We start from the raw sequence: 25,472 nt of genomic DNA on the forward strand, positions 1-25,472 counted from the left end.
ACCTAAACACCATCCTTAAGCTGTTCCTTGGAATATTTGCCTCTCATTTCTCTTGCTCCCACAGGTCATACCTGAGGTTTTTCAAATAAGCCCCTGGATGGCAGGGGATGTGTCTACAAACTCTGTTGCACTGTACTCTCCTAAGCGCTTAATACAGTGCTCTGCATGCAGTGTTCAATACATGCCGTTGATTGATCAATTAAATACATTTCCATTATGAATTTCGGCATCTACAATATAAAACCTAATTTTATTATCATTTTTTGGACCAAATTCAGGCATACTTCCTCCATAGGTGAGGTGTATGCAGTGAGGTTTTAACACTGCCAGAGGCTCCCATCAGAAAATTCAATAAAAGGGAAGGGAAATGTTCTGTCTCCATCTGTTTGAGTTGACCTGAATCCTCCTAGGCTGCTTTTAGCTTCTTTTTCAGTTATGGACTAATTTTTTTATGTATTATGTACTTACGCTTTAGAATTAATAAAAACACCACAACATTTTCATGAGGGCCATTTTGCAAAGCTGCCGTAGCTGCATTCGGCATTCCCCTCCTAAAACGAAAATTTGCGACATATGACCTAGAAGAAAGTGCTGAACCATTGCTCTCTATGTGAGCGACAGAAAAAGTACTAGTAATAATACTAATCTTATTTGTGTTTCTGATCCCCTTATTTTGCAGTTGGAGGAAGGTAGAGTTCTGTATGATTCGTGGCTATCCTAGAGGCTGTGAGACCACATCAGGCCGAGGCAGAGTTGAACGGGAGTTGGGCGGCATCCAGGTGACCCCCTGCAGACTCCCATTCCTCCTGCATGAAATCAATCAATCTAGAATTCATTTACTCCCATGACTTCAGCTACTACCTACATGCGATTGATTCCCAAATCTACACCGCCAGCCCTGGCCCCTCTCCCTCTCTGCAGTCCCACATTTCCTCCTGCCTTTCAAGACATCCCTATTTGGAGGTCCTGCTGACACCTCAAACTAAACATGTCCAACTCCTTATCTTTCCACCCAAACCCTGCCCTCCCTGTGATTTTCCCATCACCGTAGATAGCACCACCTCCTTCCTGTCTCACAAGCCCATAACCTTGGCATTATACCTGACTCCTCTCTCTCATTCAACCCCCATATTCAATCTAACACTAAATCCCCTCGGTTCAACCTTCTCAACATTGCTATCTCGCCTATCTCGTCGCCAACCTCTCGCCCTCTTCATACTGACAGCTACTCTCCCCGCCTTGAACGCTTTATTGAAGGCACATCTCCAAGAAGCCTTCCCTGCCTAAATCCTCACTTCCTCTTTTCCCACTCCCTTCTGCGCCACCCTGATACGCTCCCTTTTGTTCACCCCTCCCTCAGCTCCATAGAACTTATGTACGTATCCATAATTTATTAAATGCCTGCCTCCCATCTAGACTGTGAGCTCACTGAGGGCAAGGAATGAGTCTACTAATTTGTTGTATTGGGCTGGGAAAAGCTGTGGTCACTGCTTGAACAGGTTGCCGGCATTTGGGATTTAGTGTTGCCTTCGACTGAAGCGACAGTGGCCCGAAAGCCCCCACCCGCCCCAACCTCTACCTCCATTTATTGAGCACGTACTGAACGTGGAAGAGATGCTATATTTAGAATCCATAGCTACCCCACTCCCACAGACTTCAACTCATACCCACCCCACACCCGCAAAAACAAATCTATGCAGCCTACCCAACCTGTAGTTTGGCTTCAAGTACCTGGGAGTTGGGTTGGGTAAACAGCAAATACTTTTTTTATGACATTTGTTAAGCAGTTACTGTGTGCCAGGCACTCTGAAGCGCTGGGATAGATACAAGCTCATCAGTTTAGACACAGTCCCTGTCCCACGTGAAGCTCACAGTCCTAATCCCCTTTTGGCAGATGAGGTAACTGAGGCCTAGAAAAGTTAAGCGACGTGCCCAAGGTCACACAGCAGGCAAGTGGTGGAGCCGGAATTAGAACCCAGGTCCTTCTGACTGCCGGACCTGTGCTTTATCCACTAGGCCAAGCTGCTTCTCACTGAAATACTGAATACTGAAATACGTTGGGTCTCTTCAAGGAAGGCAGCCGCCTGTGTCCCTTTTTATCATTTTTTCCCCAGCACATAAGGTGGGCTGGGACTGAGGCAGAAGGTAGGTGGGCTGGAGCTAGAAGGGGAAAGGTTTGGGGAAGCTTTACAATGGACCTGGGACAGTCCTAGCTGAGGCTTATTCTCAGAATCCTGATGGTGGTGACTAGTTTTCCTTCCATTCCTTCAGTTCCGAGTCGTATCTCCTTCCTAATACTAATTATTCCACCCGACCTTCAGCCGAGATGCAAGTCTCTAGTGCAGTGCACTGAATTTTTAGCACTTGGGAGCCTACAGTAAAGGTAGAAAGAGGTAGAAGGTTTTACCACCATTAAAAGGAATAGCATGGTGTAGTGGGAAGAGCACCAGCCTGGGAGTCAGAAGGTCATGGGCTCTAATCCCGGCTCCACCTCTTGTCTGCTGTGTGGCCCTGAGCAAGCCACTTCACTTCTCTGTGCCTCAGTTACCTCATCTGGAAATGGGAGTGAAAACTGTGAGCCCCATGTGGGACAGGGACTGTGTCCAACCTGATTTGATTGTATCTACCCTAGTGCATAATATGGTGCCTGGCACATAGTAAGCGCTTAACAAATACCACAATAATAATAATTACTATTATTATTAAAAGGCTACAGTGACATGGTTGGAGCCACCGTCTCCACCATGATACTTGTTGCAGTGTAGGAGGCAGGCCCAGCTGAACCATCCTGGTCTGACCCATCAGATAACATAATAATAATAGTGGCATTTGTTAAGTGCTTACTATGTGCCAAGCACTGTTCTAAGCGCTGGAGAGGGGAGTACAAGGTAATCAGATTGTCCCACGTAGAGCTCACAGTCTTAATCCTCATTTTACAAATGAGGTAACTGAGGCACAGAGAAGTGAATTGACTTGCCCAAATCACACAGCTGACAAGTGGTGGAGTTGGGATTAGAACCCATGACCTCTGACTCCCAAGCCCATGCGCTTTCCACTGAGTCATGAGATCTGTTGATGCCCTGGTACTCTTATTTATTATTATTATTATTATTATTAATAATAATGGTATTTATTCAGCACTTACTATGTGCCAAGCACTATTCTAAGCGCTGGGGTAGATACAAGGTAATCACGTTGTTCCATATGGGGTTCACGGTCTTAATCCTCATTTTACAGATGAGATAACTAAGACACAGAGAAGTTAAGTGGCTTGCCCAGGGTCACACAGCAGTCAAGTGGAGGAAGTGGGATTAGAACCCACATCCTCTGACTCCCAGGCCCATGCTCCTTCCTCTAGGCCAGGCTAGATACAATATAAGTAGATCAGATACAGTCCCTGTTCCACATGGGACACTCAGGTGAAGGATAAGGTATCATCCTGGTTTTTTCTCATCTTGGGATGTCTAATCTCATTAGTTCAAACTGAAAATACCCTGGATCATTTTGGAGCTTTCCTGGGTTACACTTTCAGGGGGTACTCTCACCCTCACACGTGGCCGTCCCCAGGGCTGCTGGAATCGCAGCAGTGGACAGTCTGTGTAGGTAGGGGACATTCCAAAGAGGTGAAGGTGTCCCATCCCTGACCCCAAGAAAACCCACTTCTGGTTTGGTTTAAGCTCATCTCCGGTCCAGAGCCGGACCCAGTTCCAAAAGCAAAGAGTGCTAGCCCCCAGGTTTTCAGCCAGCGCTGGTCTCTCAGATATTGACGCATAGAACATTTTAAAAGTATTTTAGGGTCTGCTCTTCCACTGGATTGTCAGCTCCTTGAGGGCAGGGAATCATGTCTACTAATTCCATCTTGCCCTCCCAAGCTCTCAAAACAGTAGGTGTTCAATATATATTACTTATTGGGTAAATTACATGAATGACCTCGTGTCACACAAGGAATCCATAGGTGAATACTAATCCAGCTATGCCGCATGCCTACTCTGACCTTACTTAACTTCTCTGTGCCTCAGTTCCCTCATCTGTGAAATGGGGATTAAGACTGCGAGTCCTATGTGGGACACAGTCCGTGTCCAACCTGATTAGCTTGTATCCACTCTAGCGCTTAGTACAGTGCCTGGCACATAGTAAGTGCTTAACGAATACCATAAAGAAAAAAGAGAGAGAACAAATCCACCCCTTCCTCCAAGAAGCCTTCCCAGACTAAGCCCCACTTTTCCTCGGCTCCCACTCCCTTCCGCATCACCTTGACTCACTCCCTTTGCTCTTCCACCCCTCTCCCCGCCCCACAGCATTTATGTATATATGTATATATCTGTAATTCTATTTATTTATATCGATGCCTGTTTTCTTGTTTTGATGTCTGTCTACCCTTCTCTTGACTGTGAGCCTGTTGTGGGCAGGGATGGTCTCTAGTGCTGTATTGTAGTTTCCCAGGGCTTAGTACAGTGCTCTGCACACAGTAAGCAAAGCGCTCAATAAATACGATTGACTGAATGAATTGAATCCTCGTCCCAGATTCTGCCTGGAGAACCATAACATCAGCATTGTCTCCAGATTGACTTTGAGCATTTGGGCTTTTCCCGTTCCCATCGCTGGCTCCAAGCCACGCTGTTGCTCCTGACAGGCTCTTGATAAGCCCTGGGTTCTAGCTGCACAGAGCCCCCTTCATTCTTGGGATGCATTTAACAATTGGGTCTACTTTTAGGCCAAATGAGAGGATAGCAAGATAGCTTGTAGCAGCGTGGCTCAGTGGAAAGAGCCTGGGCTTGGGAGTCAGAGGTCATGTGTTCGAATTCCGGCTCTGCCACTTGTCAGCTGTGTGACTGGGGGCAAGTCACTTAACTTCTCTGTGCCTCACTTCCCTCATCTGTAAAATGGGGATGAAGACTGTGAGCCTCACATGGGACAACCTGATTACCCTGTTTCTACCCCAGCACTTAGAACAGTGCCCTGCACCTAGCAAGCGCTTAACAAATACCAACATTACACAGCAGACAAGCTGGTTTGCGTGGTTTGAAACCAGTGGCTCTCAGACCAGTTCTGGAAATATCAATCAATTGTATTTACTGAACACATAATAATAATATTTTTTAAAGTATTTACTATGTGCCAAGCACTGTTCTAAGCACCAGGGCAGCATGGCTCAGTGGAAAGAGCCCGGGCTTGGGAGTCAGAGGTCATGGGTTCTAATACCGGCTCCGCCACTTGCCAGCTGTGTGACTTTGGGCAAGGCACTTTACTTCTTTGTGCCTCAGTTCCCTCATCTGTAAAATGGGGATTAAAACTGTGAGCCCCACGAGGGACAACCTGATCATCTTGTATCCCCTCCAGTGCTTAGAACAGTGCTTTGCACATAGTAAGTGCTTAACAAATGCCAACATTATTATTATTATTATACAGAGTAATCAGGTTGGACACCATCCCTGTCCCACGTGGGGCTCACAGGCTTAATCCCATTTTACAGATGAGGTAACTGAGGCAGAGAGAAATGAACTGACTTGCCCAAGGCCACACAGGAGACATATGGCAGAACGGAATTAGAACCCATGACTTTCTGACTCCCAGGTCTATGCTATCTATCTAGTACACCAAGCTGCTGCTTACTGTGTGCAGAGTACTGTATTAAGGGCTTGGGAGAGTACAATACAACAGAATTTTGACAAAGTCCCCTTTTTTGTCTGTCCCATCTTGAGGCCAGTGAGAAAGGGGTAGGGCACAGTTAAAAAGTAAAGAAACACGTGAGTTCAAGAAATGAGCATTGACTTGCCCTTTTCAGACTTAGGAAATGCACACAGACACTTCCTGCAGAGTTCCGTTGCAGGTGAAACAGCTAGGGAAGAATGATTTTGGTTTTCTTGTTTATTCATAAAGATAAATGAACGTACAATGTTTGTTGTCAGTGTCATGTTTGTCTTAAAGATCTATCCGCCAGGCTTCTCCTCATCATCCAGCCTTTCCCCGAAATTCTTGCATGTGCATCAATTCCCCAGTCTTCATGATTCCAGAGAGGGGCATCAAAGAGGTCATAGAAAATTAAAGCAGCTTGATTAGAACACCTGTAAAACAAAGAGATTGATCTGGGCTTTCCCCCTTTTCTCCACTCACACATAGCGCTAGCCTCATCATGGGTATTCAGGAACTTTTCCGATCCTCCAATTTCCGACGGATTTGGGGGTCTATTCTGGTGAATCTCACCCAGAGATTCCCAGTTGCCCTGCGCTGGAAGCATTCCGGAGGAGGCCCCTACAAAGCTGTGATCTTCGACATGGGTGGGGTTCTTGTACCATCTCCACTTGTAGTGGCTGCAGGTGAGCTATAAATTCAGTGTTTAAAATGAATAAATTGAGTCAAAATGCTGACAGAAACCTTCCTTATTATTGATGGCAGTTGCCACTTTTGTGCTCGATTGCTTTGCACTTCTTTCTGTCTCCAGTTATGCTTTCTTTGTTCCACAAAGTCCAGAGGAACTTTGACAGGGAACATCCCTGAGGCAAGTAATGATTTTGAAATGCTTAGAATGATCGTTTTTTAACAGATGACTTCCAAAACCAGGTTATGGTCATATATTTGTTCACCATTTAGATTGATAGCAGCCCAGTTGCAACTTGAAATGTTTTATTTAATAGGTAGTAAGTTAATGAAAATAATTTTGGCACCGAGTTGCTGGCATACAGTAGCAACTAGATTATAAGAGTGTGAGCTCCTTGAAGGCAAGGATGATGTCTACATATTCTGCTGTACTCTCCCAAGCCCTCAATGCATAGTTGTTCTGCATGCAGTAAGCATTCCATGCATATCATTGTCTGATGGACTGATTCAAAGAAAAAATTACAGCAGATTTTAAAGAAGAGTTTAGAGAAGTAGCTTAGCCTACTGGAAATAATAATAATAATTATGGTACTTGTTAAATGCTGACTATGTGCAAAGCACTGTTCTAAGCACTGGGGTTGATACAAGGTAATCAGGTTGTCCCACATGGGGCTCACAGTATTAACCCCCATTTTACAGATGAGGTAACTGAAACACAGAGAAGTTAAGTGACTTGCCCAGAGTCACACAGCTGATAAGTGGCAGAGCTGGGATTAGAACCCATGACCTCTGACTTCCAAGCCCGTCCTCTTTCCACTAAGCCATGCTGCTTCTCAGAGCATGTGCCTGGGAGTCAGAGGACCAGTCAGAGGACCCGAGTTGTAATCCTGACTCCACTACTTGTCTGCTGTGACCTTGGGCAAGTCACTTCACTTCTCTGTGCCTCAGTTATCTCAATTGAAAATGTGAGACTGTGAGCCCCATGTGGGACAGGGATTGTGGCCCATCTAATTATCTTGTAACTACCCCAGAGGTGAGTACAGGGCCTGGCACATAGCAAGTGTTTAACAGATACCATTAAAAAAATAACTTTGCCTGAATACATGAAAAGACTGCTTAGGGCATTCACACATGAGCCACATTTTTCATGTGCCTGATTCTTATCCATGTGGTTTAAATGAGCAAGTTTTGAAAGGTGTAGTGACTTTGTCAGTTCACAAAGCCATGGTTCCTTTAGTGACTGGCTCAGTGTATCAAATAAAATGTAATCATATTGTCTTGGAAGAATTTTTAGAGCTTCCAAAGGGAATAATTTGCCCATCAGAGCCAGTAGCTTAGACAATTGGCAAATTTCACGTATTATTCAACTGCACCATGCCCCCTGTGCAGAAAGTAGGGTTTTGATATTATTATTCCTGTTGTGTACGTGAGGAAGGAAACTGAGGCATCTCTTCGGTGAAGAACCCAGGCTTTCTGACTCCCGGGCCTGTACTGTTTCCACTCGTCCAAGCTGAAATGCTTCCTTAAATTCTTCTCTAATTTTTTTCTTTAAATCTGTCAAAACAATGATATTCATGGAATGCAAGTATCGGATGAAGCCTGGAAAAAAACCATGAAATGTCCCATTGTTGCATTAAAAGCCTATTTTTCACATTTAACAAGTGTTTCTTTAGGCTTCTAGGCAGAGAATTCTGCATTCCATTTAGTATCAACTTCCTTTGCTTTCCCAGTAATAATAGCGATAACGATAGGGTGAATCTAGACTCACTGTTCCCCAGCTTTTCCATCCCCTGCTGTTTCATCATTGAATTCTTGTTTGAAAATTCTCCTTTCCCTAGAATGGGAGGCACAGAATCATATCCCTTCTGGAACAATCGGCAAGGCCTTAATCACTGGAGGGGAGAACAGGCCCTGGATGAAATACATGAGAGGAGAGATGACAGCAGCTGCATTTTTGCAAGAATTTGGGAGGCAGTGCTCTGAGATGGTGAGCGGATATCGTAGGGCCTCTTTTTGGTTCTTGTTGCTGATGATCTGTCATGTGTTTTGGCTATTTTCATTGATTGAATCAGCCTTAATCCGATCTGGAACATAAACTTCAAAAACCTATGAGCCCATGCAAAATTTCACTAGCTCTCCCTTCCCCCAAGCTAGCCAGCCTGTACTTCCCTGAGAGTAAAGTAAGTAGAATCGATAGCCTTTGCTAACCGGCCCTCTATAATTTATTGTTGGCCTCCGACACATGGACACCTGTTTATCTACCCAACTGGGTGGCTCCTAAAGTCGTTGGAAATCTCTCAGCAAAGTTGCTTTGCCAGAGAAGCAGCTTGGCCAAGTGGATAGAGTGCAGGCCTGGGAGTCAGAATGGGCTGGGTTCTAATCTCTGCCACTTGTCTGCTACGTGACCTTGGGCAAGTCACTTAACTTCTTTGTGCTTCAGTGACCTCATCTTTAAAATGGGGATTAAGACTGTGATCCCCACGTGGGACAACCTGATTATAGCTACCCCAGCGCTTAGAACAGTGCTTGGCACATAGTAAGCCCTTAACAAATACCATCATTATTATTATTACCCCAGCGCTTAGAACAGCGCTTGGCACATAGTAAGCACTTAGCAAATGGTATTTGTTATTGTTGTTATTATATAATATTATATAGTAATATCATTATTATTATTATAAGGATTGGGTTCAATTTAGTTTTTATCTACTCCACTGCTTAGTACAGTGCCTGACATGTAGTCAGCACTTAATAAATACCATAAAAAATACTATGAATGCCATATTGGATGCTTCAGTGCAGTCCTCCTCACATCTGCCAAAGGAGTGAATTTAGATTGCCCCATCTCTTTTTTTATGCACTATGTGCTAGGCACTGTACTAAGTGCTGGAGTAGGTTCAAGTTAACTATGTTGGACACAGAACATGTCCCACATGGGGCTCACAGTCTTGATAACCATTTTACAGATGAGGTAACAGGCCCAGAGAATCAAAGAATTGTATTTTTTGAGCACTTATGTGCAGAGTATTGTACTAAATTCTTGGAAGAGTACAATACGACAGAATTAGCAGACACGTTCCCAGATAAATTAAATGACTTGCCCAAGGTCCCAAGGTAGACAATTGGCAGAGCCAGGATTAGAACCCAGCTCCTTCATTAAATCAATCGATTGCATTTATTGAATGCTTAGTATGTGCAGAGCACTGTACTAAACACTTGGGCGAGTACAGTATAAGAGAGTTGGTGGACGTGTTCCCTGCCCATGACGAGTTTGTATTCTAGAGTGGAAGACAAACATTAATATAAACAAATTATGGATATGTTCATCATAAGTGCTGTGGGACTGAGAGAAGGATGAATAAAGGGGGCAAATCAGGGGACGCAGAAGGGAGTGGGAGAAGAGGAAATGGCTCAATCAGGGAAGGCCTCATGGAGGAGATGTGTCTTCAATAAGGGTTTGAAAGTCGGGAGAGATATTGTCTGTCAGATACGAAAAGGGAAGGCATTCCAGGCCAGAGGCAGGATGTGAGCAAGAGGTCAGTGCCAAGATAGAAGAGACTGAGGTACAGTGAGTAGGTTGGCAGTAGAGGAGTGAAGTGTGCGGACTGGGTTGTAGTAGGAGAGTAGTGAGGTGAGGTAGGAGGGGGCAAGGTGATTGCGTTCTTTAAAGCCAAAGGTAAGGAGTTTCTGCTTGGTAAAGAGGTGAATGGGCAACAACTGGAGGTTCTTGAAGGGTGGAGAATCATGGACTGAATGTTTTAGTAGAAAAATGATCTGGGCAGCAGAGTGAAGTATGGGCTGGAGTGGACAGAGGCGGGAAACAGCGGGGTCAGCAAGGAGGCTGATAGAGTAATCAAGGCAGGGTAGGATAAGTTCTTCTGACTCCCAGGCCTGTGCTCTATCCACCAGGTCATGCTCCTTTTCTGGTTTCTCATTTCTCATACGTTAACATACAATGGGTTCGGAGGAAAGGAGGAAGGAGCAAGTGAGTCAGTTGTCCCAGGCCCCTCACTAAGCAGGCTCCCTCCCTGGCTGAGTAGACTGGTGGCCTGGAGCCTCTTCAAGTCCCAGAACAGAATTACAGTCAACTCAGTCCCACTACTGCCCTGGAAGTTTATTATTATGGTACTTATTAAGCGCTTACTATGTGCCGAGCACTGTTCTAAGCGCTGGGGTGGATGCAAGGTAATCAGGTTGTCCCACGTGGGGCTCACAGAGTTAATCTCCATTTTACAGATGAGGTAACTGAGGCCGAGAGGAAGTGAAGTGACTTGCCCAAGATCACACAGCAGACAAGTGGCAGAGTCTGGGATTAGAACCCATGTCCTCTGACTCCCAAGCCCGGGCTCTTTCCACTGAGCCACGCTGCTTCTCTGTCCATCACAAACAAGGAGTAATAGTAATAGAAGTAACAGTATGCGTAACCTTCCCATGCCTGGGAAGCAGCATGGCGTAGTGGATAGAGCACAGGCCTGGGGGCCAGAAGGAGTCCGAGATACATCTTCTAAACCAAATAATTAAAAATCTAAGCAAAACAGATGGTATTTACCTCACTTGAGAGATCTGAACTACAGACTAGGCAGAATGACTCCTGTATAAGGAGCAGTTAATCAACTGCAGCAGTAAGGTTGTGGTAGGAACCCAGAGCTGTGATGGATTATTTTCTGCTGATGATCACTGCTGAGTTCTCTCTTGTTCCTCAGACTGATTCAGCTGTGCCGGTGGATTCGTTTCTCTCCCTGCTTACCAATGAAAAGACTGCAAAACAGTTCTCAGTGATGACGGAAGCAATACGTCGAATTCGGGCAAAGGGCTTCAAGACTGCGGTGCTCAGTAATAATTTTTATTTGCCTAGTGGGGACAGCTTTTTGCCTCTGGATCGGAAACAGTTCGATGTGGTAAGCTTGAGGCTATTCAAACAGTAGAGGCCAAGAATACGTTCTTTCTTTGTGATGTAACATTCGAATTCTGTATCTTGACAGGCCTAAAATGAGTAGATGTGGCTGTGGACTACCTTAGGTTTAGATTCAGCAGAATGAATCCAGGATATTTAAAATACCAATTTTTTTATCCACTAAGCCCAGAATTTATGGGTTTCAATAAGTTAGCCGTAAGATTTATTTAATGTCATTTTGGAAACACCCTGGAATCTCAGGTTTCAATTTCTTCTTTTCACCATCCCAGCAGACCAACAGAACCCCAGATTTCAGTAAGTTCTTGGGCCTTTTCCCATGGAAGGCTTGAATTAACACCATAAATATGTGGCACTAATTACCCCCAGTTCTCCTTCAACGCATTCTTGCAGAACCCTTCTTTAAAGTAAACACTCGTGGTAGGGTTCACCAAATCCAAAGCCTCATAAGCGGGCGAAGCCATTTCTTCTGATTCTGCAGCACACTGTGCCCAGACAGGCTGCTTTTGTGTTCTAGCCAAAGGATATAGTGAAAAAATTTATTCTGGCAGGAATGAATCATCATAGTGTCTAGATTATCTGAAAACCATGCCAAAAGAGAAGCAGTGTGGCTTAGTGGATAGAGCACAGGCATGGAAGAATCTGGGTTCTAATCCTAGCTCCACCACTTGTCTGCTATGTGACCTTGGCGAGTCACTTCACTTCTCTGTGCCTCAGTTACCTCATCTTTAAAATGGGGATTAAGTCTGTGAGCCCTTGTGGGACTTGGGCTGTGTCCAACTAATTAACTTGTATCTATCCCGGTGCATAGTACAGTGCCTGGCACATAGGAAGTGCTTAACAAGTACCATTAAAAAAAATAAAGTGAAAAGAATAATTTGCTTATCTTTAAAGAAGAAAAAAGCTTGGCAAAGGCCTGCTATTTACAGCAAAGCTTTGCATACACACTTCTAATTCAGAGATGTTTGAATTAGATGCAGTGACTCAACTTCATCTGACAGGAACCACATGTGATGTGATTTCCCCAAAGATGATCCAGCATTTTCTTCTCCTTCCGTGCTGAAACCAAATTGAAAGGGAGCTTTGAGCGCATTTACTTCTTAGGAGAACAAGGAATAGAATCTCATCCAGCAAACAGTTTTTCAACCCCTTTTTCCAGCTCTGCAGGGGCCACTCCATGTTCCAGCCCAAATTCAGAGGTGTAGGTCAGGGCCCAGTGAGAAGGAAGGGACCATTCTGAGGTGGACTCAGTGTCTGACCGGGACCCCCAGAGACCACATTAGAGTAGGACCGAACCCCTAAGGCTGGATCCAATATGAACTTTCCAAAGTCCTTTAGACCAGGGATGAGCTGGATGAGCAAGTGCTTAATACAGTCTGCTCTGCACACATTAAATGCTCAATAAATATCACTGATTGATTGATTAATGAGTACAAGACCTGTACCACTGGGCCTGGTCTGGATCCCGGTCATCCTTCAGAGGTTGGGATCCAGATAGTTGTAAATAGTATAGATGTAATAGTTGTAGTAGCATTTTTTTAAGGGTAACTGTTAGGTCCTTTCATTCCATCGTATTTATTAAGCACTTACTGTGTGTAGAGCACTGTACTAAGCGCTTGGAAAGTACAATTCAGCATCAAATAGAGACAATCCCTACCCAACAGTGGACTCACAGTCTAGAAGCGGGGAGACAGACCACAAAGCAAGTGAATAGGCATCAATAGCATCAATGTAAGTAAATGTAATTATAGATATAAGGCCTTGCTATGTGTCAAGCACGTTCTAAGTGCTGGGGTAGGTACAGGTTAAATAGGTCAGACGCAGTCCCTGTCCTGCATGGAGCTCACTGCCTGAGTAGGAAGGGGAACAGGTATTGAATCCCCACTTTACAGTTGACAGAGAAGTTAAAGTCACTTGCCCAAGGTCACACACTGCACTGCACTGCAGTCGGCAGAGGTGGGATTGGAACCCAGGTCCTCTGACTCCCAGTCCCGTTCTCCTTCCACAGGGTCCCACTACTTCCCTAGGTGGTTTAGTCTCAAGAAGACATAATAATGTTGGTATTTGTTAAGCGCTTACTATGTGCAGAGCACTGTTCTAAGCGCTGGGGTGGATGTAGGGTAATCAGGTTGTCCCACGTGAGGCTCACAGTCTTAATCCCCATTTTACAGATGAGGGAACTCAGGCACCGAGAAGTTAAGTGACTTGACCACAGTCACACAGCTGACAAGTGGCAGAGGTGGGATTCAAACCCATGACCTCTGACTCCCAAACCCGGACTCTTTCCACTGAGCCATGCTGCTTCCCTACATGGAGACATGGAGACAAAGGTCCCACCTTCATACAGTTCCTTCAAGCAGCCAGTAACCACTGACCTACTCTGGTAACAGGTCGGTCCCTCTAGATAACCATTATCAAAGGGACCACACTCCGGAATCTTGGCTTATGACAAAGCTACCTACTGGCCCCACATGCCCAGGTGCACCAACCCACTGTCCTCTGATAGACAGACACACACACACCTTTGCAGTAAAAGCTTGTGACTTTCATAACCAAAGAAATCCAAATTCCCAAGTACCTTCCAGATTCCTCCCTTTAGTTCCCTGTCCATCAAAGAGTCCTGCGTGCTGAGCAAGTTCCTCCTTTGTTTTGATGCTAGTAAGTGGCCTGCAGTGTGCCCAAAGGCCACTGGTAACAAATAGCTCTTTTCTCCCCCAGTTCTATTTTTCTATTTCCTGAAGGATAAACTATAAAACCAACATTCCCTAGGGAAACTTTGTGGTCTCCTCCTCACCCCCCACCGCTTTTTTTTTCTAAAATGCAAAGGCTAAAGTCACATCTCATGTCAAGAAAAGAGCCTATTCCATCTTTCCAGACATGGAGTATGTAAAATGCGTGACCTTTCCTCTACATACCTGTTCCAACTTCTGTCCTAACTGTTCACTCCCGTGTCCTTGAAAATCTCAAGACATCACAGTTCTCTTGAATTTAGGCTGTTAGAAGCAGTAAATTCTGTGCATGCTGCTTTGATAAGGAATACAGAACTGTTGTTTTTAGACTTCGGGCAATAATATGATTAACATTTCACAAAGATTATATATGCCCCTGCCTCCCCAAACACTAGCTCGATTTCTATGAATTTTTCAGCCCTTGGGTGATGTTCCTTTCTAATTGGGGAAATCAGTGAAGAAGTGTTGAACTTAAATGCACTGTATTCACGTGAGTGAGAAAGAAGCAGACTGAGCAGGAAAAGGGGCACTTTTGATGCTTCTCCTCAGGGGGTTGAGTAGTAAAGACGATGAGCCAGACTAGTGAATCAGTGACATTCAGCTTCTCTTGTTTGCATTTCTCCAACTAATGGCTGCTTCTCTCTCATATGGTGTGGAGTGTGTGCAAGGGAGCTGGGAAGCAACTGAGCTGGGACAGATAACAAAATACATTAACCTTGCATAAGGTTTCTGACCAGTTCTTAAACCATGCACTCCCAGGCCATGGCTTCCCTCATGCCCCCAGAATCCAAGGTGGCAGAAACAACTGTTAAACATTGAAAACGAACATGGATTTGACCTTCTAAAAGGGAAATGTAGTTACCCAACATGGTTCCTGGGGTTTTTCTGGAGGGCTCCATTCTACTCTTCTCAGGAAGCCTAGTCAGATAAAACCCTTTTTAACTTGGGAGATTTCACAGGATCACCACTCAGAGTACTGAAAAATCATTCAGTTTGTAGACTATTGATTTACTGCAATACCGATTGTACCACTGTCTTTCAACAAATGCTCTCTTATTCATGAGTGAAAGTCACAGCGTTACCTTTTGTACATATTCATCTGGGTCTTCTGTTGCCCTTGCAGATTGTTGAATCCTGTCGGGAGGGGATTTGTAAGCCAGATCCCCTCATTTACAAACTCTGCTTGGAGCGACTGGGTGTGGAGCCGGCAGAATCCATTTTTCTTGATGATCTTGGGCAAAACATAAAAGCGGCAGCCCAGCTTGGCATCCACACGGTTAAGGTACAGTATGGTACAGTTCAGGTTACACTGTCAAAACGCTAAATATCAAAGGGAGAGAGAAAATTTAATAGTGCTTACTTGTTCATAACCAACTCCCCTAGGTGCTTTTTTTTCCACATTGTCACATATGCTCCTTGTTATTGTTACATTCTGAATGACTTATAGCCCTTGTCCTCAAGTTGCTTAGAGTCTTAATGGAAGTAAGATGGATAGAACATAAGGCTAAGAATTACAGGCATATTAAAAAGATAAGAAGCAGTGTGACGTAGTGGAAAAAGCATGAGCCTGGGAGGCAGAAGACCTGGGTTCCAATCCTGGCTCTGTCACTTGCCTGCTGTGTGACCTCGAGCAAGTCACTTAACTTCTCTGTGCCTTAGTTCTCTCATCTGCACAATGGAGATTTAATACCTGTTCTCCGTTTTACTTGGATTGTGAGCCCCATGTGGGACCTGATTATTTTGTGTCTAACCCAGTGCTTGCTTGGCACATAGTAAGCACTTATTAAGCATTATTACTACTGTTTTCATTGTTATCATCATTATTGTTATGTTAAATCACTGTCTGACTAGGCCTGGGGCCACGGAAGAAATCCCAGGTAACCCCATTCCAGGTACAGTAGCTATGCCGCAGTACCCTATAGCTTAAAGAGGCAAGAGAGAATAAGTGAGAGGTGGAACTGTATTCGGACTTCCTGTCAGCCCTGCTTGCCCATATGAGGTTTCTGTGTAAACAGAAACGCATCCTCAGGAGACACAGAGGGGAAAAGCTGCCTCCTTCTATCCTTTGACTTATTCTCCATTTCAAGCAGGCACCTACATCAAGCGGAAAATCACTACTCCCAGCTCGTCCTACTCACTCTCAAATTGGTGCTTTAAGATATACTGATATGTCCACCCTGTAACAGGACATAATAATTATGGTATTTGTTAAGCGCTTACTAGGTGCGAAGCACATTTGTAAGCGCTGGGGTAGATACAGAGTAATCAGGTTGTCCCACATGGGGCTCACAGTCTTAATCCCCATTTTTAAAGATGAGGTAACTGAGGCACAGAGAAGGTAAGTGACTTGCCCAAGGTCACACCGCAGACAAGTGGCGGAGCCGGCATTAAAACCCACTTCCTCTGACTTCCAAGCCCGTATTCTTTCCACTAAGCCACGCTACCAGCCTCTCTGGCAACTGCATGGCCAACACTAGTGTGGCCAGCAGTGGCACTTTCCCAGATATCACTCTATTCATCCAGCTCAGGAGATGATGCATTCTTGGTCTCCCCCACCAACTTAAATAGGTAATAATAATAATCTGTGGCATTTCTTAAGCGCTTGCTATATGCCATACACTGTTCTAAGTGCTGGGGTACATAGAAGATAGTCGGGTTGGACAGAGTCCTTGTCCCACATGGGGCTCACAGTCTTAATCTCCATTTTACAGATGAGGTCACTGAAGCCCAGAGAAGTTAAGTGACTTGCCCAAGGTCACACAGCAGACATGTGGCAGAGCCAGGATTAGAACCCTCATCCTCTAACTCCCAGGCCCATGCTCTTTCAACTAGGCCACGCTGCTTCCTTAACAGAGGGAGAGAACTCAGCTCTTTGTTTAGTATTCATTCCACCTCCACAGCCCATTTAGGAGCTGAACAGAACCCAGAATCCTGATTTCCACTGCAACAGAACTGGGGGAGAGTAACATGCTGTTCAGTAGTACAGGTCTGGGAATCAGAGAAGACCTGCGTTCTAGTCCCAGCTCTGCCACTGGGTTACTTCGGTCAAGATACTTAACCATTCTGGGTCCCAGTTTCCTCATTTTTAAAATGAGGACTAATAACCCCTGCTTCTCCCTCCTTTCAGCGTTCTTGTGACAGCAAAATAAGTTGTCTTTGAAAAGGTCTTGGAAAAATAAGAGTACTACAAAATCAAGGTATTAGAATTCTTCCCTGGGAGATGTGCCATATAATTGAAAACTGAGTTTGAATGAGGAAGCCTATTAGAGGAAGGCAACACCCAATTAGATGAAAGTGTTGATGCTGAAGCCCATACAAGAGGTCTTTACTTCTTTGGGAGTTTCACTTGTGAAAAACTATAGACTCGGGGCTTCCAGAACAGACAACTGGAACATTTGATTGCAGGTAAATCTTGACAGTTCTTTTTGAAATCAGGTGGGTGATCCAGAAACTGCTCTGAAGGAGTTAGAAACTTACTTGGGTTTTCCTTTGCAAGAGAACATTCCGAACACTTGCTCTGTGAAGAAGGCGATGGAAATTCCAAGAGATTCTCTAGCGCAATACCTCAAAAACCTGCTGGGAAGCCAAACCACAGGTATTTACATTTTTATCATGGGAGTATATGTTTCCTAAGTGCATATTCCTGTTCCAGATCTCCGTGGGTATGTGCAGGATTCAGGTTTGTCTTTTGGTGGGTGTTTTCCCAAATAAGAGAAAAACTACAAATTGAAAGGCCATGATTCTAGGGATAACTAGGTATTCAACCCAAAAGATCTGCACTTTACCCTAAGCTTTGCCATTGCCTGAAGGAAGACATTTTAACGTACTCAAATCTCTGAAATAGTATATGCTACCTACTTCTCACACTAGGAAATTGCAGTGATCACTATGACGTAGTCCTTAAAGGTCACTTTGGAAAAAAGGAATAAAGGTGCTTTGTGAAAACAAAGGCTAATTGTTATGAATTCCCGGGAAACCAAGTCCCATTTCTAATATCTGAAATAATAATGGGCTTTGTGAGGGCAACTTTGAAAGTTGTGATATTTAAAATAATGTTGCAAGTTCCCTATAATTTCAAAGAGCCTCATATCATTCCAAGCATTCCTTCACTAGAAAAATTGTTGCCATGTCATTACTTGAGCAGGAGAAAATGTTCATTGGCTGATCAAGCACCACTTGGTGCTCAAAAGAATGCTTTTCATTTATAGAGGCTATCACTCTGGTGTGATATGACTTTTTCCAGTACCCAGGTCCGGCAATAACATCCCTCAGCCCATAAGGGCCATGCTAATGAGGGAGGTAGATAAAAATATTTATAACTAAAGAAATCAATATACCAAGTGGAATGCACAGTTGAATAAACATGAACATGCAAGTGCTGAGAATTGGTGCAAATGAGATACATAAATAGGAGAAATGGTTGAGGGAACTGTAGTGTTCAGGGTCATGGGGATTAAGCAGAGAAGGCTTGTTGGAGGAAGTGGGATTTTAGAAGGGCTTTAAAAATAGGGAGGGCTGTGGGCTGACAGATTGGGGGGTGGGGAATTCCAGGCTGGGGAACAGCATGAGGCGGGGAACAGAGATGGGAGAGTTGAGAGAGAGGGACAGTCAGAAGTTTAGCATGGAAGGATTAAAGAGAGGGAAGGTGGAGAGTGTTGGAGGAAGAGAATAAATCTGTAGCATAGGACTGGGCTTGGAGTTAGTCCCGTGGAGTTTTTGCTTGATGCAGAAGCCAATTTGGGGTTTTAAGGCATAAGGAGATATGTCTTGAGTGACCCTCAAAGAATATGATCAGTGCAGCAATGTGAGGTGTAAATTAGAGGGAAGAGAGGTTGGAGGCAGGGAGACTAGTGAAGAGACTCATACAATAATCTAAGCTTGAAGTTACAAGTGTTTTGACTAGGGTGGTAGTGGTCTGTGTGAAGAGGAAGAGGTAGATTCAGGAATTGTTGTGTTGGAAGAAGAGTGGGTTTTGGGAGTCAGATTGACTGAGGAAATTGAAAGATACTGGGGAGTTAAGGAGAACCCCAAGGTTATGAGGTTATGGACTTTTGGGACGGGGGGATGGCGATGTTAGTGAGGGAGATGGCAAAGGGGGTTTGGGAGGAAAGATTAGTAGATCCTAGACATGTTGAGCTTCCGATGTTGGGCAGGCCATCCGTGTGGAGATAATAATAATGGTATTTGTTAATCACTGTGTTCCAATCATTGAATTTAGCTTTGGGGTAGACAGAATACAGTCTACAGAGTCCAGGACTTGGCTATAAGGAGGTTGTTAATGACTATGTTAAGTGCAACCTCAGTGAATGACAGGAATGAAAACCTGATTGTAACAAGTCAAAAAGAGAGTTGGTGGAGAGAAAATAAAGAAAATTTTCATAGGAATGATAATAAGGAGATGGGGTGATGGCTAGAGGGTACTGTGGGATGGAAAGAAGGCATTTTTCAAATAGGAGGGAGTTGAGCACATTTGAAGTCAGAATTGAAGGAGCCAACAGAGAATGAGACATGGAAATAGCAATGAGGGAGGGGAGGAGAATGGGAGCAAGTGTTTTTAGAAGGTAAAAGGGAATCATGGGCAGGGGGAAGTCAATTAGGAGAGCCGGAAGGAGGAGTTCTCCTCTTGAGAAACATCTGGGAAGCAGGAGAAAGATGAGGAAGTGGCAGTAGAGTCATGAGCGGTTGCTGTAGAGGACTATGGGAAGTTCTCTTCTAATGATTTCAATTTTATCAACAATATAGTTGGTGAAATCATCAGAGGGGCAGTTAGGGGTTTCAAGAGGGAGCTGAAGGTGAGGGTTGTGCATGGTAAGATGATACTCTTGATGGTAAGAAACTCCTTTCACCGGCTTTAAGGCACCCAAACAGCTCTTTCCCTCCTTCCTCACCTCTCTGGTGTCTTATTACAACCCAACCTACACATTCAGCTCCTCTAACACCACCCTACGCTCTGTACCTCGATCTCATCTATCCTACCACTGACCCCTTGTCCATGTTCTCCCTCGGACCTGGAACTTCCTCCCCCTTCATATCTGAAAGTCCACCACTCTCCCATCAAAAGCCTCCCACAATCACAACTCTTCCAAGAGGCCTTCCCAGACTAAGCCCTCATTTCTCTTTTCCCTTCTCCCCTCTGCTTTGACTATACACCCAGCTGAGTACCTCTTAAGCACTTTGATACTCAGCCCAGCCCTACCATAGTTATGTAAATATTCTTTTACTCTTCTATTTCCCCTATTACTAATCTGCTTTAATGTCTGTCTCGCCCTGTAGACTCTAAGATCCTTGTGGGCAGGGATTACGTCTACCAATTCTGTTGTGTTGTACCCTTCCAAGCACTTAGTACAGTGCTCTGCACATAGTAAGCACCCGAAAAAACCCCACTGATTGATTAACCATAGTGGGTATAGAAGTCAGTGAGTGGAATGTAGAATTGTCTAGTGGAAAACAGAACTGAATTTCTGCAGGATTGGGTGAATTTTTAGTGTGATAACTCATCTTGGTGCCTGAATTACTGCCAGCTGCATTCAGCCACGTGGATGAGGATGTGGAGGAAGTGGACTGTGGTGATAATCCAGGGAGTTCAGGGAGTGTGTGATGGCCTGAGATTGGTGGAGTGGGTTTAGAGCAGAGACGTTATGGTGTCGAGGACCGAATTCATGGATGAGTGGGTGTGGAGGCAAGATAGAAAGTTGGGTCTAAAAGAGTTAGGTCAGAATTGGTGACGTTGGAGATGAGGTATTGTTTTGAGGTCATTAGATCTAGTGTGAGTCCCTTCTAGTGAGTGGCTAAGGGGGATTGAAGAGAAAAGTCAGTGGAGTTGAGAAGAGAAAGGAAGGGGATGGTTGAAGATTCCAAGCATCAGAGTAGGAGGAAGTAGTGAGAGTAGGAAGGCAAGGAAAGCCTTAAAATCAGTAAAAAATAAAAGGGAGGACACATGGTAATGGTGATTAGTAGTTATACAGGGTCCTAGAGATGGACTATGTGACATTCAAAGGAAAAGAAGAGCCAAGGAGCGGTCAAGATAGGGAGAAACAGATCTTTCTTTCCTTGGCTAGAGTTGGGGTGAAAATGTTAGGAAGGAAAATGGCAGAAAGCAGTATAAGCCAAGGAAAATATTGCTTGTAAAAGCTATTGTTCTTCATCACCTTGGAGTGACCATCCCAGATGAGAAAACCCAAACTGATTTATTACTACCACTCTGACACAAAGGGTGGCGAGAGGGAAGAAAGAAGAATATTATTTTTCTCTTGGAACCTAATGAAACAAACAAGAAATCTTGTCTGTACAATTGATAGACAAGAAAGGCAGTCTGCCCTTTCCTCTACCTTCTGCTGCATGTGGTTTTGACCTTTCAGGTCCCCTGGAACTTCGCCAGTTCAGTCAGGGACAGTCGAACCTAACTTACTACGTCAGATTTGCCGATCGTCGCTTGGTCCTGAGGAAGAAGCCCCCAGGCAAACGTCTTCCATCTGCCCATACTGTAGTGAGAGAATACAGGTAAATTCTTACGTGGTATCACCGACAGTATTTACTGAGTGCTTACTTTGGGCAGAGCGCTGTACTAAGTGCTTGGGAGAGTTCAATACAACAGAGCTGGTGACACCTTCCCTGCCCAAAACGAGCTGGTTCTTGAATGAGTTCCTCTAGTTGTTTACTTTGATAACTCAGCCTATCGAGATTCTAGAGAAGTGCCTTCAGGCATTTCAATAATAACAATACTCTTTAAGCTAATTTAAATACAATGAAAAGAAAATGGTTTTTAGCTCTTCTCAACTAGAGATCTAACCCTTTGGGGGCAAACCATCGGGGAAGCTGAAGCCCTTCAATTTACAGGGATTAGTGATTAATCAATCGATCAGTCAATGGTATTTATGGAACATTTCTTGTATTATGCACTTGGGAGCACACAATACAACAGAATTGGCAGACACATTATTAGATATGTTTCCTGCCCTCAACAAGTTTACAGTCTAGAGGGGGAGGCAAACATTAGTATAAATAAATTATGGTTATGTACATGAAGTGCTGAGCAGTTGAAGACAGATCCAAGTGCCTAGGTGACTCAAAAGGGAGAGGGAGTTGGGAAAAAGAGGGCAGAGTCAGGGAAGGCTTCTTGAGATATGAACTTAATAAGTCACTGTCAGTCAGTCAGTTGTATTTATTGAGTGCTTACTATGTGCTGAGCACTGGATTAAGCGCTTGGGAGAGTACAAGCTTTGAAGGTGGGAAGGGAGTTCCAGACCAGAGGAAGGATGCAGGAAGGGGTCAGCAATTGAAACAGTCACCTTTCCAAACTTTAGGATAAATGGACCTGGCTTGTGTTGGACTCCTAAAGGAAGCCTTGGCCAAGGGACAGCTATCCTTTCCAGGGAGGTAGAGTATACTGTTTCCAGCTCTGGAGACCCAGGTCACAGGCACCTCTGCCCCTCCCCATGGTGCCTGTTCTAACTTCTGGGAAGGAATGGATAGGAAAGATTAGTATGCCTGGGGCAGGAGGGTGGAGAGGGCTGGCTCAATTACTTGGGTCACTTGGGTGTGACTTTGGGCAACTCACTTAACTTCTCTGTGCCTCAGTGACCTCATCTGTAAAATGGGGAGCAAGACTGTGAGCCCCATGTGGGACAACCTGATCACCTTGTATCCCCTCCAGCGCTTAGAACAGTGCTTTGCACGTAGTAAGCGCTTAACAAATACCATCATTTTATTATTATTATTATTAGAAGAACCACTCTGAACTGGCTTCTCCAAAAAGCCTCTCCAAACTGCTTCTTCAGAAATGGAAATCAGTGTTCCCAGCATGGCCTTAGGCTGGAGTGCCAGCGAAATGGCTTGGCATGCCCACCTCGGGCATGGCTACAGGGACTGAAGCCTGAGCCATACCCAGTTAAGGATCTTCTTTAGTTCCTTTTGCCTTTTAATTTAAAATTACTTTTGAGACATTGGCTGTCATCAGGCATCCTGACAAGATTCACAGGATCAAGGAGTGTTCATTGCCCCTGGAACAATTCATTAACAAATGGGAACAAAACAATGAATTTACTCCAAAATTTTCAACACACTAGCAGGACTAGAAACAGGCCCCAAAGCTTTGCCTAGTTTTTGGGGTTTTTTTTCCTGTAGCTGCTTTCCACCTCCACCTTTATGGCTTGGATCCATTATTGTGTGGCAGAGATTTGTAGGGAGAGGTAACAAACTTGTCAATCTATTCTTGGTATTTCTTTTTCTCCTCTTGACGTCTTGTATTTTCCTTCTCTCTCCTGTCACCAAGACTGTTGTAGGTTCAAGGAAGTAAGAGCTATAAAATATATGGCATTCACTAAAAATTCAGATCTAACATCTGTAAAATACTGGTATTTTAATTATTATGCCTCTCTGATGGAGAGTCTTTTCTCACTTGGTAAAGTGAGAAGCTACAAATATATTCCAGAATAATAGAATTCCCCTCAAAAATCCAGGAGTGTGCAGGGAGCCCTTTCTGCAGGGGAATAGATGGTGAATTTAAAGATGAAGCAGAATAACTCTTTTTAGGAAGCAGGAATTCCAACATGAAAGGGTCAGTCACTCTGCCACTGAAAAGTGTTTGTTCTCTGGGCTGTTTGTACTGACAGGATAATGAAGGCTCTTGCTGACACTGGAGTTCCTGTCCCCAAGGTTCTTGCCCTTTGTGAAGATTCAAGGTAATTTTCAGTTTTTCCATGACTTATACAAGCTACAGGGTTCAAGAGAAAGGGGGAAAGAACCCAAACCTGAGCCCACATTAGCTGTTGAAAAGCTGAAAGGAAGTCATACGAAGGACCCGAGACATGGAGGTAACTTTTCCCAAGAGTTCAGAAGCATTAAAATCATACACAATTTACCATGATGGGTAATGAACAGATCTCGTTTCTTCAGGGTTCCAGTAGTAGGAATCTTGTTTTGTAAGTTTAGGTATTCTTATACACAGAATTTTGGATTTTCTCTTTTGGGAAATTCTTAATATCGTACTGATCAGAGCCTTCAACAAAAAGTTAACTGCAGAAGAGAGTGAACACTTTTAGATAAGTTAAAAGCAGCTGTCGTTGTTGTCTAATGATCGATCAGGGTTTCACCTGGAGGGAAGGTTTCGGGGTTCAATTCACATCACTCATCATCATCAATGATCTTTATTGAACACTTACTATGTGCCAAGCACTGTATTAAGGGCTGGGGTAGATGCAGGCTAATCAGGTTGGACACGGTCCATGTCCCACGTGGCTCTCACAGTCTTAATCCCGACTTTATAGATGAGGTAACTGAAGCACAAAGAAGTGAAGTGACTTGCCCAAGGTCACAGCAGACAAGTGGTAGAGCCAGGATTAGAACCCAATTCCTTCTGACTCCCAGGCCTGTGTTTTCTTCACTAGGCCACAGTGCTTCTCTCTAAGATCTTCTCTCTGAGGTCTTCTGTTATAGACCTACGTGCTCAAGGAGAGAAAATTAAAATCCAGTACAGAACTGGAGATCTGACCCCTTTCATTAGCACCAGTCACCCAAGAAAATGAGAAAAAAATAAGGCGACAACTAAAGAAACAGCCTACGAGAATGTGAGCCGTGCAAATAAAACAACACTGCTTGTGAACCCCCAGTGTCATTGGCTCCCCATTCTACCTGATGGAGTACTGTTCTGGGCAGATCTACAAAGACCCATCTCTGCCAGGAATGGAGCCAAGTCAGCGACAGGCTATCTATGCTGCCATGAACAAAGTCTTGTGCAAACTTCATAGCATTGACATCAAAGCAGCAGGACTGGAAGACTATGGAAAGCCTGGTAAGGAAGTAGTTGAGATGCCTTGCCTTTGAGTCATTCTGTGGTATCGTGGTGTTTCCACATTTATAGACTGTCAGTAATACCAAAGTGGGTACTAAATTTAGCGTTGGACCAAGCTTTTGCCTGTTGGCCTTAAAGATTATTCAAGTGTATTAGCAATGTAATTTGTCTGATGCCATAAGGCAACTTTTTTTGCACTGCCCTTCTAATATTGGCTGCACTGTCTTTCTAATGTTAGTTGCGACCATCTGACTCTGTCCAAAGCCACTGCCTATTTACTTAAAAATATACAAAGGGCCTTTACTGGGTCAGACCAATGATACTTTGACAGGGGCAGTAGCGTACTTGGAGGAATGATGTGATCATTTCCTCCTTGGCATCCACTCTAGTGCTGTACATGTGTATATTTGGGTGTGTATATATTTCCAAATACAAGCATAGATGCACAGATTTGGATTTGTTTCCAGGACATCATTTTGGAGCTGACTAGAACTGCTGGGTGGGCGTCCCCTCCATTACAGGGCAAAACTTGACCCAATTCACTTCGCTCCCAGGTCTCTGGGGGAAGAGTCTTCCACAGCACTGCTAGGCCGAGCCTTGCTTTGTCCAACATTGCTGAATAGTTGAATACAGAAACTATGTCAGCTTTTCCCCGAAAGGTTGTGTTTTTCTAGATGTGCACTAATCCTAAATTTAATTAGAGATTCTACCAGTTTTCCAAGTG

General features: G+C 44.3%; 1 protein-coding gene and 1 long non-coding RNA gene across 2 annotated transcripts in view; one reads left to right on the forward strand and one right to left on the reverse strand.

Annotated features, from left to right (window-relative positions):
- The window catches only part of ACAD10 (acyl-CoA dehydrogenase family member 10), a 53,564-nt gene that overhangs the window by 4,409 nt on the left and 23,683 nt on the right, over positions 1-25,472 (forward strand). Inside the window, exons 2-10 of the mRNA XM_029057844.1 lie at positions 680-779; positions 6,121-6,317; positions 8,157-8,305; positions 11,022-11,216; positions 15,083-15,241; positions 17,395-17,554; positions 21,318-21,459; positions 23,571-23,639; positions 24,567-24,748. Coding sequence (XP_028913677.1) covers positions 6,134-6,317; positions 8,157-8,305; positions 11,022-11,216; positions 15,083-15,241; positions 17,395-17,554; positions 21,318-21,459; positions 23,571-23,639; positions 24,567-24,748 — 1,240 coding nt within the window. The 5' untranslated portion in view covers positions 680-779; positions 6,121-6,133. The remainder of the gene's footprint in view (positions 1-679; positions 780-6,120; positions 6,318-8,156; positions 8,306-11,021; positions 11,217-15,082; positions 15,242-17,394; positions 17,555-21,317; positions 21,460-23,570; positions 23,640-24,566; positions 24,749-25,472) is intronic.
- On the reverse strand, positions 5,851-11,027 carry LOC114809066. Its single transcript, XR_003756821.2, has 2 exons — positions 10,868-11,027; positions 5,851-6,065 (listed from the first exon to the last, which is right to left on the reverse strand). It is a non-coding gene; the product is annotated as an uncharacterized LOC114809066 (long non-coding RNA).

This window comes from Ornithorhynchus anatinus, chromosome 2, assembly GCF_004115215.2.
Source record: "Ornithorhynchus anatinus isolate Pmale09 chromosome 2, mOrnAna1.pri.v4, whole genome shotgun sequence".
NCBI lineage: Eukaryota > Metazoa > Chordata > Mammalia > Monotremata > Ornithorhynchidae > Ornithorhynchus > Ornithorhynchus anatinus.